This window comes from Homalodisca vitripennis, chromosome 3 (assembly GCF_021130785.1).
Source record: "Homalodisca vitripennis isolate AUS2020 chromosome 3, UT_GWSS_2.1, whole genome shotgun sequence".
Classification (NCBI taxonomy): Eukaryota; Metazoa; Arthropoda; class Insecta; order Hemiptera; family Cicadellidae; genus Homalodisca; species Homalodisca vitripennis.
The window spans coordinates 119,755,672-119,770,019 of record NC_060209.1 but is presented as its reverse complement, the minus strand read 5'-3'; the positions used below and the strand labels follow the sequence as shown (position 1 = coordinate 119,770,019).

Here is a 14,348-nt window from a genome sequence, read left to right as displayed (position 1 = left end):
CCTCCATAACTAAGTAGTACCATTTTACTGTCATATTAAAACAAGCCACTGTTGTACTTTAATCAAATATTATGACATGTTCTTGTTCTTGTGTTTACAAACAATACGGATATCATTTTGCGTATAAGAGCAGTATCTAAAGGATTCAGATTGCGCTTCCTACGTTATTCTGTCGTTTACTTTGTCTGTATAAAATGTGTATAGAATTTACAAATGTGGACTAGGTGATAGTGTATTAGCTTGCTGTTTAAACATGGAACATTTTCCAAACCGGAGACTTCCAAATGAAATTAGGTTTGTAAATGTGCATGACTCTGCTTGATAGTCATAGTGGACGTCGAAGAACAAGAACAGATAATTGTTGCAGCTGTCGAAGAAAATCCTTTCCATAAGTACAAGAAGAGGGATCGGACCATATTTCAGTTTAGAGGGTTCGAAATGTCATCAACTCTTAGCTATAGCAGTCCAGGTTTGTTTTGAAATAGATGTGCTACAAATCTACAATAATTTTTATCATTAGTGTTTTCTACTAATAGAACAAAGTAAAACCAGCTTGGTATTTTGAACTTTCTCAACATCCATCATTAAATATAATGAGAGGCCGCATTTCAATGTATAATAAAGGCATCAAATAAGTTTGTATTTCACGTTTTTTCAGACTTTTTTTTCGGGAAAGCATTTTTGAAAATAGTTTAATTGGCCAATTATTTTTTTACTAATATGTAATTAAGTTAACTTTCCACTTCCTTAACATGATCTAATCAATATCATGGAAGATGTGACACTGAATCTATCGTATGTGTTTATGCACGGCGGTGTTCCTCTTCACTTGGATCTACAATATGGGTCGGTCGTGTGGCCTGACAGCGAGATCTCCAGATTTAAACACAATATCGTTTCGCGGCACTCGAAATACATGGTCCATTCATCCTCTGTAGACAAATTGAAACAGCTGAGAGAGTGGAGTGAACAGGAATTTGTTAAAATTGCATAATATTACTCATGAAATGTTCGTAGAACAAAGCAGATAAAGATAAAAGTTATACGCGTAGTCAGCAAGTGTTATCAATGATAATGAATTAAGCTGACATCTCTGTTTATCACTTATCTCTGCTTACAAAATGTTATTCACGCAACCTTGAATTTCTTTTATTTTCTTAAGTGCGATGACGAAATCAAGCAAATGTGAGCCAAGGAAATTCTACACCTATAAATTCACTTAGTTTCGTTTTGTATAAAAACTAGTAGTAATTTTGAAGACAGTAATAAATACTGACTACATCAGACAATATCGAATACGGCCTATTATAATAATATTCACTTTAATGTTAACGTTTAACATTCTTATTATAAAAAATAAATATGTATAATGTATTCTGGTAATATGATTATAATATACTAAGTTTTAAGTCAGTATTTGTATAGTAATAACTAAATACTTCCGTTCAAAAGGATTAAAATCGTATTTGCAAAAAGGTTGATGTTAGCATAAAATTTCTATTTTTAGAATTAATATGTAAATATTCATTTAAATAATTTCTCCTTCCATTCATATTTTAACACTTAAATACCACAAATCTATCGGTTAGGTTTTATCAGCGTTGTCTAACGTCACGTTTTTCCAAATTCTGTATTTCAAATTGGCCATGATATTACAAAGCTTAAAGCGTTTTATTTATTTAAAAATTTAAGATTTTTAAATAAACAAGTAAATATGTATTTATTTTTATATCAGATTCGTTATTAGCAATAAAACTCAATACATTAAGTGAAAATCCTCAACAGTTATATAGTCAACATAAAGAAACGTAATATTATCCAATAAATTCTAAACAAATATAGGTATTTCATGGGATTTCTGGGTTTTTATTTCATCTCACAGTACAAAAGAGGTGCTTATCAAAGAGGAAAAACCCCTATTTCATCTTAAGTAAACGTTAACGCAAAAAGAGATTTTCTGTCTAAACAGCAACAGGGCGATCAGGCGATCTTTTGCCGACACAAAACGTGTCAGCAGTCATGATGTTGCCTCATTATTGAAAGAGGATCTGTTGTTATATTACAATGTTGTAAAGTTTACAGAATCAGAACAGTTCTTGCAGAACCAGAGTGATTTGTAGTTGGTGGGGTAGATAATACCGGTTGATGGTGTTCCGTAATAATTATTGTCACTTGCAAACTGAGCGATAAAGAAAGTTGGCGATGGAAATAATAAAGGAAAGGGTCGGCATTATACATTCACTCGGAGCGGCTAAAAAATGCTCCAAAGTTAATTTCTAAGTCTGAACTGGGGAGCGGGGGACAAGACAAAGCGAGGAATGCGGCTTTGTGTGGCTCCTGATTATCAAAGGCTTTAATCGCTGTCAAGACGTGATTGTCGCTGAGTCAGTGGCAGCGTATCGTGTGCCCCACCGCACCACCTGTACCTCTTACCGCGCAGCTCATCCATCTCTACGTGTAAGGCCGTTTCGTGAATATCGCTGAGTCAGTACTGTTCCCCACCGCACCACCTGTACCTCTTACCGCGGTGCTCACCCATCTCTACATGTTAGGCCGTTCCGTGAATATCGCTGAGTCAGTAGGCTACTGTTCCCCACCGCACCACCTGTACCTCTTACCGCGCAGCTCACCAATCTCGACGTGTAAGGCCGTTTCGTGAATATCGCTGAGTCAGTAGGCTACTGTTCCCCACCGCACCACCTGTACCTCTTACCGCGCAGCTCACCAATCTCGACGTGTAAGGCCGTTTCGTGAATATCGCTGAGTCAGTGCTGTTCCCCACCGTACCTCCTGTACCTCTTACCGTGCAGCTCACCATTCCCTGCGTGTACGGCCGTTTCGTGAATATCGCTGAGTCAAATACATTCGTGGTTGTGGCTGAGTTAGTGGCAGCGTATCGTGGCCCTCTACGTTATATGAACCTCTGCCGTACTGCCCAGCTTACAGTATACGTCCAGATTCTGATGACCGAACACTGGTTTCTACTAGCCAAATATTTTAAGCAATAGCATAGATGCTTCTGAAATACCTATAACTTTTTGCTTTGTCCGATGTGTTTGGAGACTTACACTTTCAAAGGTTATTCTCAAATCAAGAAATAGCAGTATCCAGATTTTGAGTCACACATGTTGTAACAATCGATACAACCGTGTGAATGGTTGATTGTTTTGTTTGATTCTATGTAATAAAAGATTTTTACTTAACGGAGATGTTACTGGTGTATATGTCTATAACTGGAAGGTTCTAGGTTTTAATATTTCTTTCTCCTATACAACTTTCTTTAAATCGGTTAGAGGAAACACTATCTTGGAAAGATGTATTTATGAAGTTTCAAATGGTTTATATATGTGTTTAGTACAAAACAAACTGCCATATACAAGTCCTTTGATTTTGAGTTCTTTAGGCTCAGTAATGTTCCAGTAATCTCCGCCGATCAGTGGGACTCAAGATTAATCTGTGAGTTGGAGGAGAGCAGCGACCACCACATATTCGTTAAAAAGTTACCATATGCTTTTAACCTCTGTCACTCCATTATCTAATGGACTCTCATATTTCAATTAGATGGATTTATTGTTCCTCTTCATTAAATTGATTGTTGCCCAATATTTTTTATTTGATTAGATTTGTTATGTTCTGTGTAATAATTGAAGTTTACCTCAGAAGGTTCCGGCCTTTTTAAAATTCAAGCTTCTTTATCGTCTTACTGGATATTACAAGACCAGGATATTTTTATAGTGAATTAGGTCTATTTTTACTTTTGATGATTGATGCACACATTGTTGAAATGATTCAAATATTCACGCAAAAAGGGGATAATTTTATCTTTGATGGAATTAACCATGTTCGCTCAAAGTACTCCAGTACTCTTTAGATAAAAAGTAATTCTCAAGACTTTTTGAGCTGAGTCGGATCTGTGAACTTCCTAAATGCTGATACTGAAAGACTGGTAATCAAAGACAATTATTGTAGACGAGGTGGCACTCATTCGAGGAAGGGAACATACTATATATCTCAGATCATAACTTGCAAATAGATCAGGTAACAAGAACACTGGTTATCTTTAAGCTAGTTCCTATTCAACTTTTCAAAAACCTATGGCATTTGCCTTAGAATCCTCGTCATTACTTACAGCGCCATCAATGTTTTCTAGAAAAGCATTACAATTTTAATTTGGAATGCTAATGATAAAACAAACTTACGAATTTCAAATGTTATTTTAATGCCGGTTATCTTAAAATCTCTCTCAGCGCTTGAACTTGAAATATAAGTGCTAAATTACAATAAATCTCTTGCCGACTTCGCGTTTCTTCCCATCTTTAGATCAAGTCTATTCGTGATACTCCTGAATGGCAGTATATCATGTAATACCACACCACATGGACATCTCTAACTTGTGCCCAGCTCATCTTTGCTAGGTCTATTCGTGATTACCGCTGTATCACTGACAGCGTATCTAGCTACATCGAACCTACCCCCTACACCTTTCTAACTTATATCCCAACTCATCCATCATTTCTGGGTCAATTCGTGATCACCGCTGAGTCACTGGCAGGATATTTCACCACAGCGCTCCTATTTTATATACCTCTCTAACTTGTAGCCCAGCTCATCCATCATTTCTGTGTCAATTTGTGATCACCGCTGAGTCACCACTGGCAGGATATTTCGTCACAACGCTTCTATCCTATTTACCTCTTTACCTTATAGTCCAGCTCATCCACAATTTCTGGGTCAATTCGTGATTACCACTGAGTCACTGGCAGGATATTTCGTCACGCTTCTATCCTATATACCTCTTTACCTTATAGTCCAGCTTAACCGTCATTTCTGTTAATTTCGTGATCACCGCTGAGTCACTGGGAGGATATTTCGTCACAACGCTTCTATCCTATGTACCTCTTTACCTTATAGTCCAGCTCATCTACAATTTCTGGGTCAATTCGTGATTACCACTGAGTCACTGGCAGGATATTTCGTCACAACGCTTCTATCCTATATACCTCTTTACCTTATAGTCCAGCTTAACCATCATTTCTGTTAATTTCGTGATCACCGCTGAGTCACTGGTAGGATATTTCGTCACAACGCTTCTATCCTATGTACCTCTTTACCTTATAATTGTGTTATACTATAGTCCAGCTCATCCACAATTTCTGGGTCAATTTGTGATCACCGCTGAGTCACTGGCAGCGTATCTCGCCACAACGCACTTATTACCTGTACCGCTGAGTCTGTTCGCCACATGTACTTCTTTAACTTACATTCAATTCACCGTTAAAACACGTTTGTTTGTTTGTTTTAGGACCAACTTGAATGTAGCTGTTCAGAATGAACTAGTATTAAGGAAATTGAACATTATTCAGGTTTTCCTGAAACCGTGTTGATATGTATTCGTTCCTCTCTGTCGTTCGGAGTATTATACTGCAATTGCATGCAAGCAGCGAATTATAGCAGAATGTATTTGGTTTAATTAAGTACATAATTTTAAATGTAGTGTTAATTTTTTTTGTATACTAAAGCACATTAATTAAGAAACGTATAACCCATCTTTAGGGCACTTTTTAAACCTCTTCGAAAATTAAAAGAATATTTTAATGATGATGTAAACTTAGAATTAAGGTTTTTTTCTAAGAACCAGCAGGATGATCCTGAAACAAATAGGGTTGGGTCAATAAATATTGAAACATTGTTATAATAAAGTGGTTGAAATTATTTACTTGAATATTTGACATGTTTACCGTGCCTCAAGTGAACATATGCAGGTAATCTTGTAATGTAGGGACTCCAGAGATAGTTGGGCCAAGTGCGATGAAATGGAATCAGCGCTCAGACGAGGAATGGAATGCTCGGCCGATATTTACTCGTATTTATTGTTTGTTATTAGAAGAGGCGGGTTAAGGGTGTAATCTGATGAGCGATGAGCTGTGCGGGTGCGGGTGCGAGTGCGTGAGCGTGCCGTATCGATTCAGGCAGTTCATCCCCCGTAATGATCCAAGAACCCTTTACTGGGACGTCTATATGTTTCAGGGGGCAGGGGGAAGGGAGTTTCTCACATCTTTCTTTTCATTTTCTTGAGCGCGCTTTCCCACCCGCCCGGCGCTGAGCACTAATTGCACATTCTTGGCATAGTTTCTGGCCCCGGCCGCTGCGAGGGACTTATTTTCGCGCCCCACCTCCCACCACCCCTGCACGTTTTAAGTACTACTCCCCCACCCTCCTCGCTCTTTGACGCAACAAACAAAATGATATCGTTATGAGTTGAGGAAGGTTTGTCACAAACGTTAATCGAATACAGACGCTGCTGTCTCGCTCATGTAATTACCCCCTCCCCAGTCAACCCTTTGTTTAGGTATTGCCCCGCACTTAATTCGCCCGCGCCCGCGCCTCGTCGAGCGTTCATCAAAGATGTTTTCTCAGACAACTTTATAATCTAATAACATTTCTACGAACTATTCGTCTTCAATTTTACATTCTCCCTTCCTTGCTCTGAATTCACCTCCACGCTTCGGTATCGGATGTTTTGCGCAATTAATTATTAACGATCTTCTCGCTTTTGCACGCTGCGATGTATCCCACCAGATCCTCTCCAGCTAACCACCATTTACTGAAAATCAAGTCTCACCTTTTTTTGCATATTACGGAATATGCCAAGAATTAGTGTCAAATAACTGAGATTCTTTATAAAAAAACTGTTAAAACAGTTTGTTATAATATAAATACATTAAATTATACACACATTATAAATTAACCGTTTTACTAATTTACTATTAGTATAATCATGTACTTATGTACTTACATGACGTTAGCTGTTATAATAACTATGAGTATTAGTATTATTAATGCCTGTTGACTTCATTGTCTTCAAATTTCACACGGAGTGATTTTCGTTTTATATTGTGCAATATTAGTGCAAAAGAACTGTAATGAATAGATATATTCACAGACAGTAGTACAGGACAGCTTCAGATAATTAATTTTTCTTTACTTTAAAAATCTAACTTTGTTTACATAAAACATGTAATTAACTGGACTTATTAGGCAGAATTAATTTAAACGCAATATTATGATTCATTTACAATAATATTTTACTGTGGTTTGTGTAAAAGGGTACTCTTATTTTAGTAAGTAAAATGTCAAAAATATTACACAAGATCAAGTTTCCAGGGTCATCCGGATAAATGAATCCTCCAGTGACAAAGTCGTATTTGATGCGTGGACGAGTCAGAAGGCCGCATTGAGGTTATATAAACAATGCCATAGATGGCATTACAAGAGATAGGAAAGTGAGCATTGCATTGCACAAGACCTGTAGACCGAAGACAATACATGGACTAATAAGCTAGCTGTTGTGTCGGTGAGTGGGCGGTGAGTATAACCCTCACGCAACTATAAACACGACTATTTATTTCATGTAAGATAGACCTGCAGACCGGTTTCTAAACGTGGAAACTGGTCAGTTAACTAACCGCGGTGTCGAATGGAGGTGAACACCGGAACCCTCAGTTAACTCAGACTATAAACATGACTATTTATTTCATGTAAGATATAGCTGTAGACCGGTTTCTAAACGAGGAAACTGGTCAGTTAACTAACCGCGGTGTCGAATGGAGGTGAACACCGGAACCCTCAGTTAACTCAGACTATAAACATGACTATTTATTTCATGTAAGATATAGCTGTAGACCGGTTTCTAAACGAGGAAACTGGTCAGTTAACTAACCGCGGTGTCGAATGGAGGTGAACACCGGAACCCTCAGCAACTCAGACTATAAATACGACTATTTATTTAATGTAAGATAAGACCTGCAGACCGGTTTCTAACGTGGACACGGGTCAGTTAACTAACCGCGGTGTCGAATGGAGGTGAACACCGGGAGCCCTCAGCAACTCAGACCATAAATACGACTATTTATTTCATGTAAGATAGACCTGCAGACCGGTTTCTAACGTGGAAACGGGTCAGTTAACTAACCGCGGTGTCGAATGGAGGTGAACACCGGGACCCTCAGCAACTCAGACCATAAATACGACTATTTATTTAATGTGGGAAAACCCTGCAGACCGGTTTCTACACGTGAACTCTAATCAGTTAACTAACCGCGAAGTCGTATGGAGGTGGCCACCATGAAACTCAGACTAAAACAATTCAGTTATTGTGAAAGTAATCCAACTTATTATCAGTTGCATATAATTAGCATATTTTTAAAGGATTTAATATTCCTCTTATCTTTTGATAAAGTCATCATTGGGTTTCTACTTCGATCATTCATGTTATGTATTTGGCCCAAATGTAAGAGCTCTGTTAATCGAGCTAATGTTATACATTGAACACATTTTTAAGTAGATCTTAATGTGTAAGTGATTATTCTTGTTCTGTATTTCTTTAGTAGTGTATTGGGTATGAGTGTGTGTGTGGGGTCCAGTGACACTAGAAGAAACGTTGAAGGTTAATCCATTTATGTGTTCAAGCTTGAACTATTTCCAATGTGTTCAGATTTTCATAAATGAAAAGTTTTCCCTCGTGATACTATTCCTAAAACTTTAATTACTCTTTATAATTCAATAGGGGTTGCGCTCATCCGGAATCATAATCTCAGTTCCACATGGTATGTTGTTTATTGTTGATGATATCTATATTTTGTTCATATATATATATATATATATATATATATATATATATATATATATATATAGTATAATTCCAATAAAAATTGATTGAATCATAACAAGTACTTGCTCCACTGTATTATGTATATAATTTTATTATACTTTAAGTAAAGCACTAAATTAGATAACGAGTATCAAATAAAAATAATTAAGCACATTAATGTAACTTACCTAAAAATCCTAAAGAAGGTTATGTTTGGGGACTTAAGTAGAGTTTTTGGATTTATTTATAACAAATTGAGAAAACTTTCAGTGATATTAAACAGAATTGTACTTCCAGGAGATGTTACAAATTTATATACTGTGCTGTGCTGAACGGGAAACTTCAAACGTAATTGCCAATTAGAACTAATTTGATCAGAGTTGTGAACATCCTTTACAACGTAGGGTACAGTTTCCATAAGATGTTTTTATCGATATTTAAACTTTATAAATTGATAAGATAACATGTATCAAGTATATTACATTGCTAAAATATTTTAATGTAACAACTTTTAATGCTAATAAATTAAACATGGTTGTGTTGACTTTAATTATAACGAATCAATGCTGTTTTATAATTATTTATTTTTTACTATATTTACGTCATTATATTCTTTATTTATTTTGTAAATTAATATATACATAATATAAGAATATGGCTTTATGTGATATACCTTATGCAGACTTTTGAAATATAATAACGTACTATCATAATTTGGTACTTAATCATACCAAACTTGGTATGTACTTAGGTTTACCTTAAGAAAGTTATTACACTTATCAAAAGTTTTAGCTTCATGGAATAAAATATTCTATACAGTGGCAATTTGCATTACATTTTTGAAAACAATTAGCTATTTTAGATAGTGATCATAAAGTCTTGCCATGAAAACTATTGATAGATAAAAACCATTTATATTTCAATGCTGCTTTCTGAAGGGAGTACACCCAACCCAAACATTTTATATTTTAACGTTAGTTTGTGACACATTTTTAAAAAAAGGTATACAAAACGTGGGTTTTGGCTCCAACCTTATGCTTTTTGTTTTCTTTCTATTGTTGATGTATTTTAGATTACAGTTAAAAAGTTTACCATTTATATGTCTTATAATCTGTAAACATAACTGTTGGTGTTAGATGCTTAGCTTTGCAACTACTTTCAATGTAAAAATACAGGACAATCTCTTAAAACTCTCTAGATAGATTATTTCTGCCAAGAGATAGCCAAAACGTAAACCCATAGAATCCTTTTACATAGTATGTTAAATTTTTTTTTAATTCAGGGAAATTCTTTCCATTTAATTTTAAAATTGATACCCTAAGTCCAAAAGTTAATAGGTTAAAAATATATGATAGAAATTAATTGAAAAGAATTTCTTAGTGATTCTTTTGTAAGTTTAATGTGTACAATCTGGGCTTTTTTGTTACTATGAAAGTAATAATTTATAAATATTAGTGTTTGGTTTAACATGTGATGTGATATGATTGCAGGACGCAATGAGCTGATTGCAAGGTACATCAAGCTGCGCACAGGCAAGACCAGGACCAGGAAACAAGTGAGCTCCCACATCCAGGTTCTGGCGAGACGCAAGCTCCGGGAGATCCAGGCTAAGCTCAAGGTGGTAAGTTGTAGCTTAATCTTAGTTTAGAAACATATACATTCCAGTTAAATTCAAGCATATTTTGAACAGTTCAAATATTATTTCAAACACAAAACTTATTTATTAGAGATTTTACAAGAGAAATACTCAAAATGTTATGCAACTTATGACCTATCACTTGGAGAATATCAATTTAGTACCTGCAACTTATTGAGTGGTGTTAAAATGTTACTAAATGTCCCATTGTAGCATTTACCGAATTACATCTTAGGAGTTTTATATCGACCCTTTGTCAAATGTACTGGAGTGTACAGGTTATATGAGATTACCTAGCTAATACCTTATAACATTGCAGATTAAAATCTAGCCGCAATATAGTTTTTTTTATAGTACATTTTAATTAAGTTTAAAATTCAGATAATTATTTAATTGTATGTATGTGGCCATAATTCAATGTTCTAAATTAATTTTAGTATATATTTAATAGAGGCCTATCAATATCAAAGAATCAAAGAACTGAGTGGTTCAATTGTTTGTACATTATTTTGGGATAACTATGCAATCTGAAGTTTGTTTTTAAAATATCATTGATATCAAATCCAGATATTATACAATATATTTAATACATGTTACAGACACTATATAATCTCCTTACTTATCAAAGAACATTTATCAATTATATAAAAGCATTTTCATGATTTAATTCTTTTGTATTTCTATTACGAGAAACCACACAATCTATCCAGCCTTCTCTCTGTTAAAGATCTCTCCTCTTTTTAAGCTCTTGAACACGCTTCAAAAACAGTTTTGGCTTGATTTTCAAACTTATGTAGCACAATGGCACATTACAATTTATTTTTAGCTTGCTTGAAGGAAGAGATTCAGCTCACACTGGCAAGAGAGAATATTTTTATTTGTTTAACAAGATTCTAGTACACATTTTGATGCCCTAAACATCAAGTGGCATCAAAACCATTACAAGATTATCTGTTTAATGTAATGATTTTTTTTAAATTGTATTACCATGGTAAATACAACCTTTTTTTGAGTGAAGGTAAATTTTAAGGTACATCAAGACAAAATGTGGAATTTGATAGAGAGTTAGACAAAATTTTGGGAGTATAATAATATTAATGTTGTTGCCATTGAACCTATTGGTTAATAATTGTTGTAATTTTTAGATTGAGTAAGGTGCATAATAATTGTATTTTTGACATACAAGAAGCAATTTATTACAAAACTGAAAAGTGCAGTAAACTGTAAATGTGATGATAGACGTCTTCTAAAATGTGGTCTTTAATTTTTGAGTTACAATTAGCTATGTGCTTTACCAATAAGACTTAAATGAGATTTTAGAAATTTCTTCAAATGAATGGCTTATCCTAAGGTCATATATAATTAATTAATCTTATATCAATCAATGTTTGTCAAATGTATTAATAATTTATTAATACAAGATACAGCAGATACAATAAAGGTGAAGTAAAGTTATTAGGCTTTTGGCCATAGCTATATATGAGTGGTGTGAAAATCGTAAGTAGATCTGGGATTTCTCTCAGCTGACTGGAAGGCACGGCAGGAATTTTAGACCATTGTAAAATCAAACTAAACGGACACTTAAAATACATATTTAGAATCATGAAGTTGATCGGATTGTGTGATGATTAAATAATATTTGAACATCATTTAGTTTCAAGTATTAAAATTTGAAATTGGTAAATTAATGCACAATTAATTGGATGGACGAGCTCTGTTATAATATTAATCCTCAATCCAGAATTAATAACTATTTTTTCTGTATTTATGATCATAGTAACATTGGTGTTCAAGTAACTTAATATATATAATAAGTAAGTTGTGGCACTTACTTGATGTTGATTGATCATATCAGCAATATAAGGCTATTACTTTTTATTTGCCTGAAACTTGTGTCTTCTGTTGTTATTTGTCTCAAAGTTGATTTCATCTGACTTATGGCACTAATTTCTTCTGTTTGGCATCTATGTTTCATATAATATAGTTTAGGATAGGTTTGTCAGTTGACTTCAACCAATTCTTTTTAACTCTCCTGATTTCCTCTCTATTCACAATCACATAAGGCGTTATACAAAATTATATTAGTAACGTGTTAAAAATGTATAATCTCCATTGCTCTCATCTCATATTGGCCTTTCTGGAAGGTTCTCCCATTTGCTATTAATTTCTCATGATTTGTGATGTGTGGACAAATCACATAAATAACACATTTTTTAATAAGTTGTTAAAACAATGTTTTTCTGGTTATTTCTCTAGAAATAAGAACTTGCTTACACAGTTTTTAAGACATAGCCAGTCAAAATATGAAAAATGCACAAGTTTATATGTGCTTTGAAAATATGTCAGTACTTGAATATTAAACTGTTTGATTCTGGGGTTTTAGAAAATCTAATGGTGATTTAATGGATTGCAGTTGCTCATGATTTATAAAAAGATTCCATATCTGAAAATGACGAAATTAGCTTTTGTTGAATCAGAGTATTGTAAATATGTATATAATGATGATCATTAGTACTGACCAGAAATAAACATCACTGAATCTGCAGAATATACTAGAACATGTAGCAGATTAGAAAGTGTTTACCTCAATGAGTAGTAGTTGAAAAACTAAAATCTGTACAACAAACATATTAATTCTCTCTTTTACATCTTGTTTAAAATAAAAATATTAGCAATATTTATCTGCCAAAAATATTTATTAAATTATGAGTCCACTGAATAATGTAGTCCTTACTTTCCTGATTACTGGTACTTAGTAAAACTATAGTTTTGAAAATAGTAAATGTTATTAATTTGGTGCTTAAAATAAATTAAGTGTTTTATAGAAACATGATAAAACTATCTATAAACAATACTAAGGTATTTAGGGTTGAAAGATGATTATAGGAGGATCCTTAGTGAGTGTGGATTTAGTTTGATGGTGGGCAGTGGTGGTGTTGAAGTGTGGTGGGGTGTGTAGGTGGTGCCCCAGGACCATGCAGCTAAAGAGAAGGCCCTGCAGACCATGTCATCCATGTCTTCCGCGCAGATAGTGAGTGCGACAGCAATACACAACAAGGCTGCAGCAGCCGGTCTGGCTACGCTGGGGCTGGCATCTCCTGTCTCGTACCCTGGCGCGGTGAGTAGCCCACCCCCACCACACGCTCACGCTTACCCACTAACCACTGCTAGCTTGTTGTCTTTGTTGTTCCAGTTTCTTAGAGAAAAGGGATATTTATATTGGTAGTTATGTTGTGCAAGTCATCATGCACATTGTAAGGCATCAATATTATGTCCTCCCACTTATTTCTCTTGCTCTCTTCATCATTGTAACATTTTAATGTTTGTTTATTGTCTTAACTTCATTACTAACTTTTGAATCTTGTATAATCATGATTGCTCATTATCTCCTATACTATACAGATGATTTCAAGTACAAGTGCCACCTCAGAATTGATGTTTCGAGTTCATCGTTACTAAAAACACCTTGGATTGAATAAATGGGGAAGTTTTCCTTAAATAGTTATAGGCTTATACATATACACACAAGTGCAGAGAAACAGTTCCAACTGATATGTCATGGATCTGTGTATTTCAGTTATATATAGAACAGAAAAATCTAAAATATGTATGTATAAGTATATATATATAAAATATATTTCTGCTGGGATAAAGTAATTTTAATTTAATTTCCAATTAAATATTACCTACCTAATAAACCAAAATTTCCAGGCCCATTAATGTAATTTTGTTGAAGTTTTTGGAACCCCTTTAGTAGTCAACACTGAAGTTATCATAGGTCATGATAGACATATAAGAGTGAGGTTAAATCACTGTGTAAGCCTTAGGGAGTTTTTGTGGTGTAGAAAAGTCAGTTGTGTACATACCACATGGTGTTAAGGTAAATAAATAGTCAGATCCTCCAAACCATTTGGGAGACATTTGGCATAACAAGAAAAATAAGACCATAACAGATAAAATTTAGTGATATGATTGTTTTTTAGTTGTTAATGGAAATAAAAGTTTCATTAAGGTTCCTAGGATATTTTTTTAAATCCTAGGTTTTTCCTTTTTCTAATCCCC

The 14,348-nt window shown here is 34.5% G+C and overlaps 1 protein-coding gene across 5 annotated transcripts in view; it reads left to right on the top strand.

Moving 5' to 3' along the window:
- Positions 1-14,348, top strand: part of LOC124357424 (protein scalloped) — a 151,830-nt gene that overhangs the window by 121,592 nt on the left and 15,890 nt on the right. For 3 of the 5 annotated variants that reach the window (XM_046809222.1, XM_046809224.1, XM_046809223.1), the window contains 2 exons: positions 10,141-10,271; positions 13,246-13,404. In XM_046809222.1, coding sequence (XP_046665178.1) covers positions 10,141-10,271; positions 13,246-13,404 — 290 coding nt within the window. The remainder of the gene's footprint in view (positions 1-10,140; positions 10,272-13,245; positions 13,405-14,348) is intronic. The other 2 variants (XM_046809226.1, XM_046809225.1) reach the window with 2 other exon arrangements.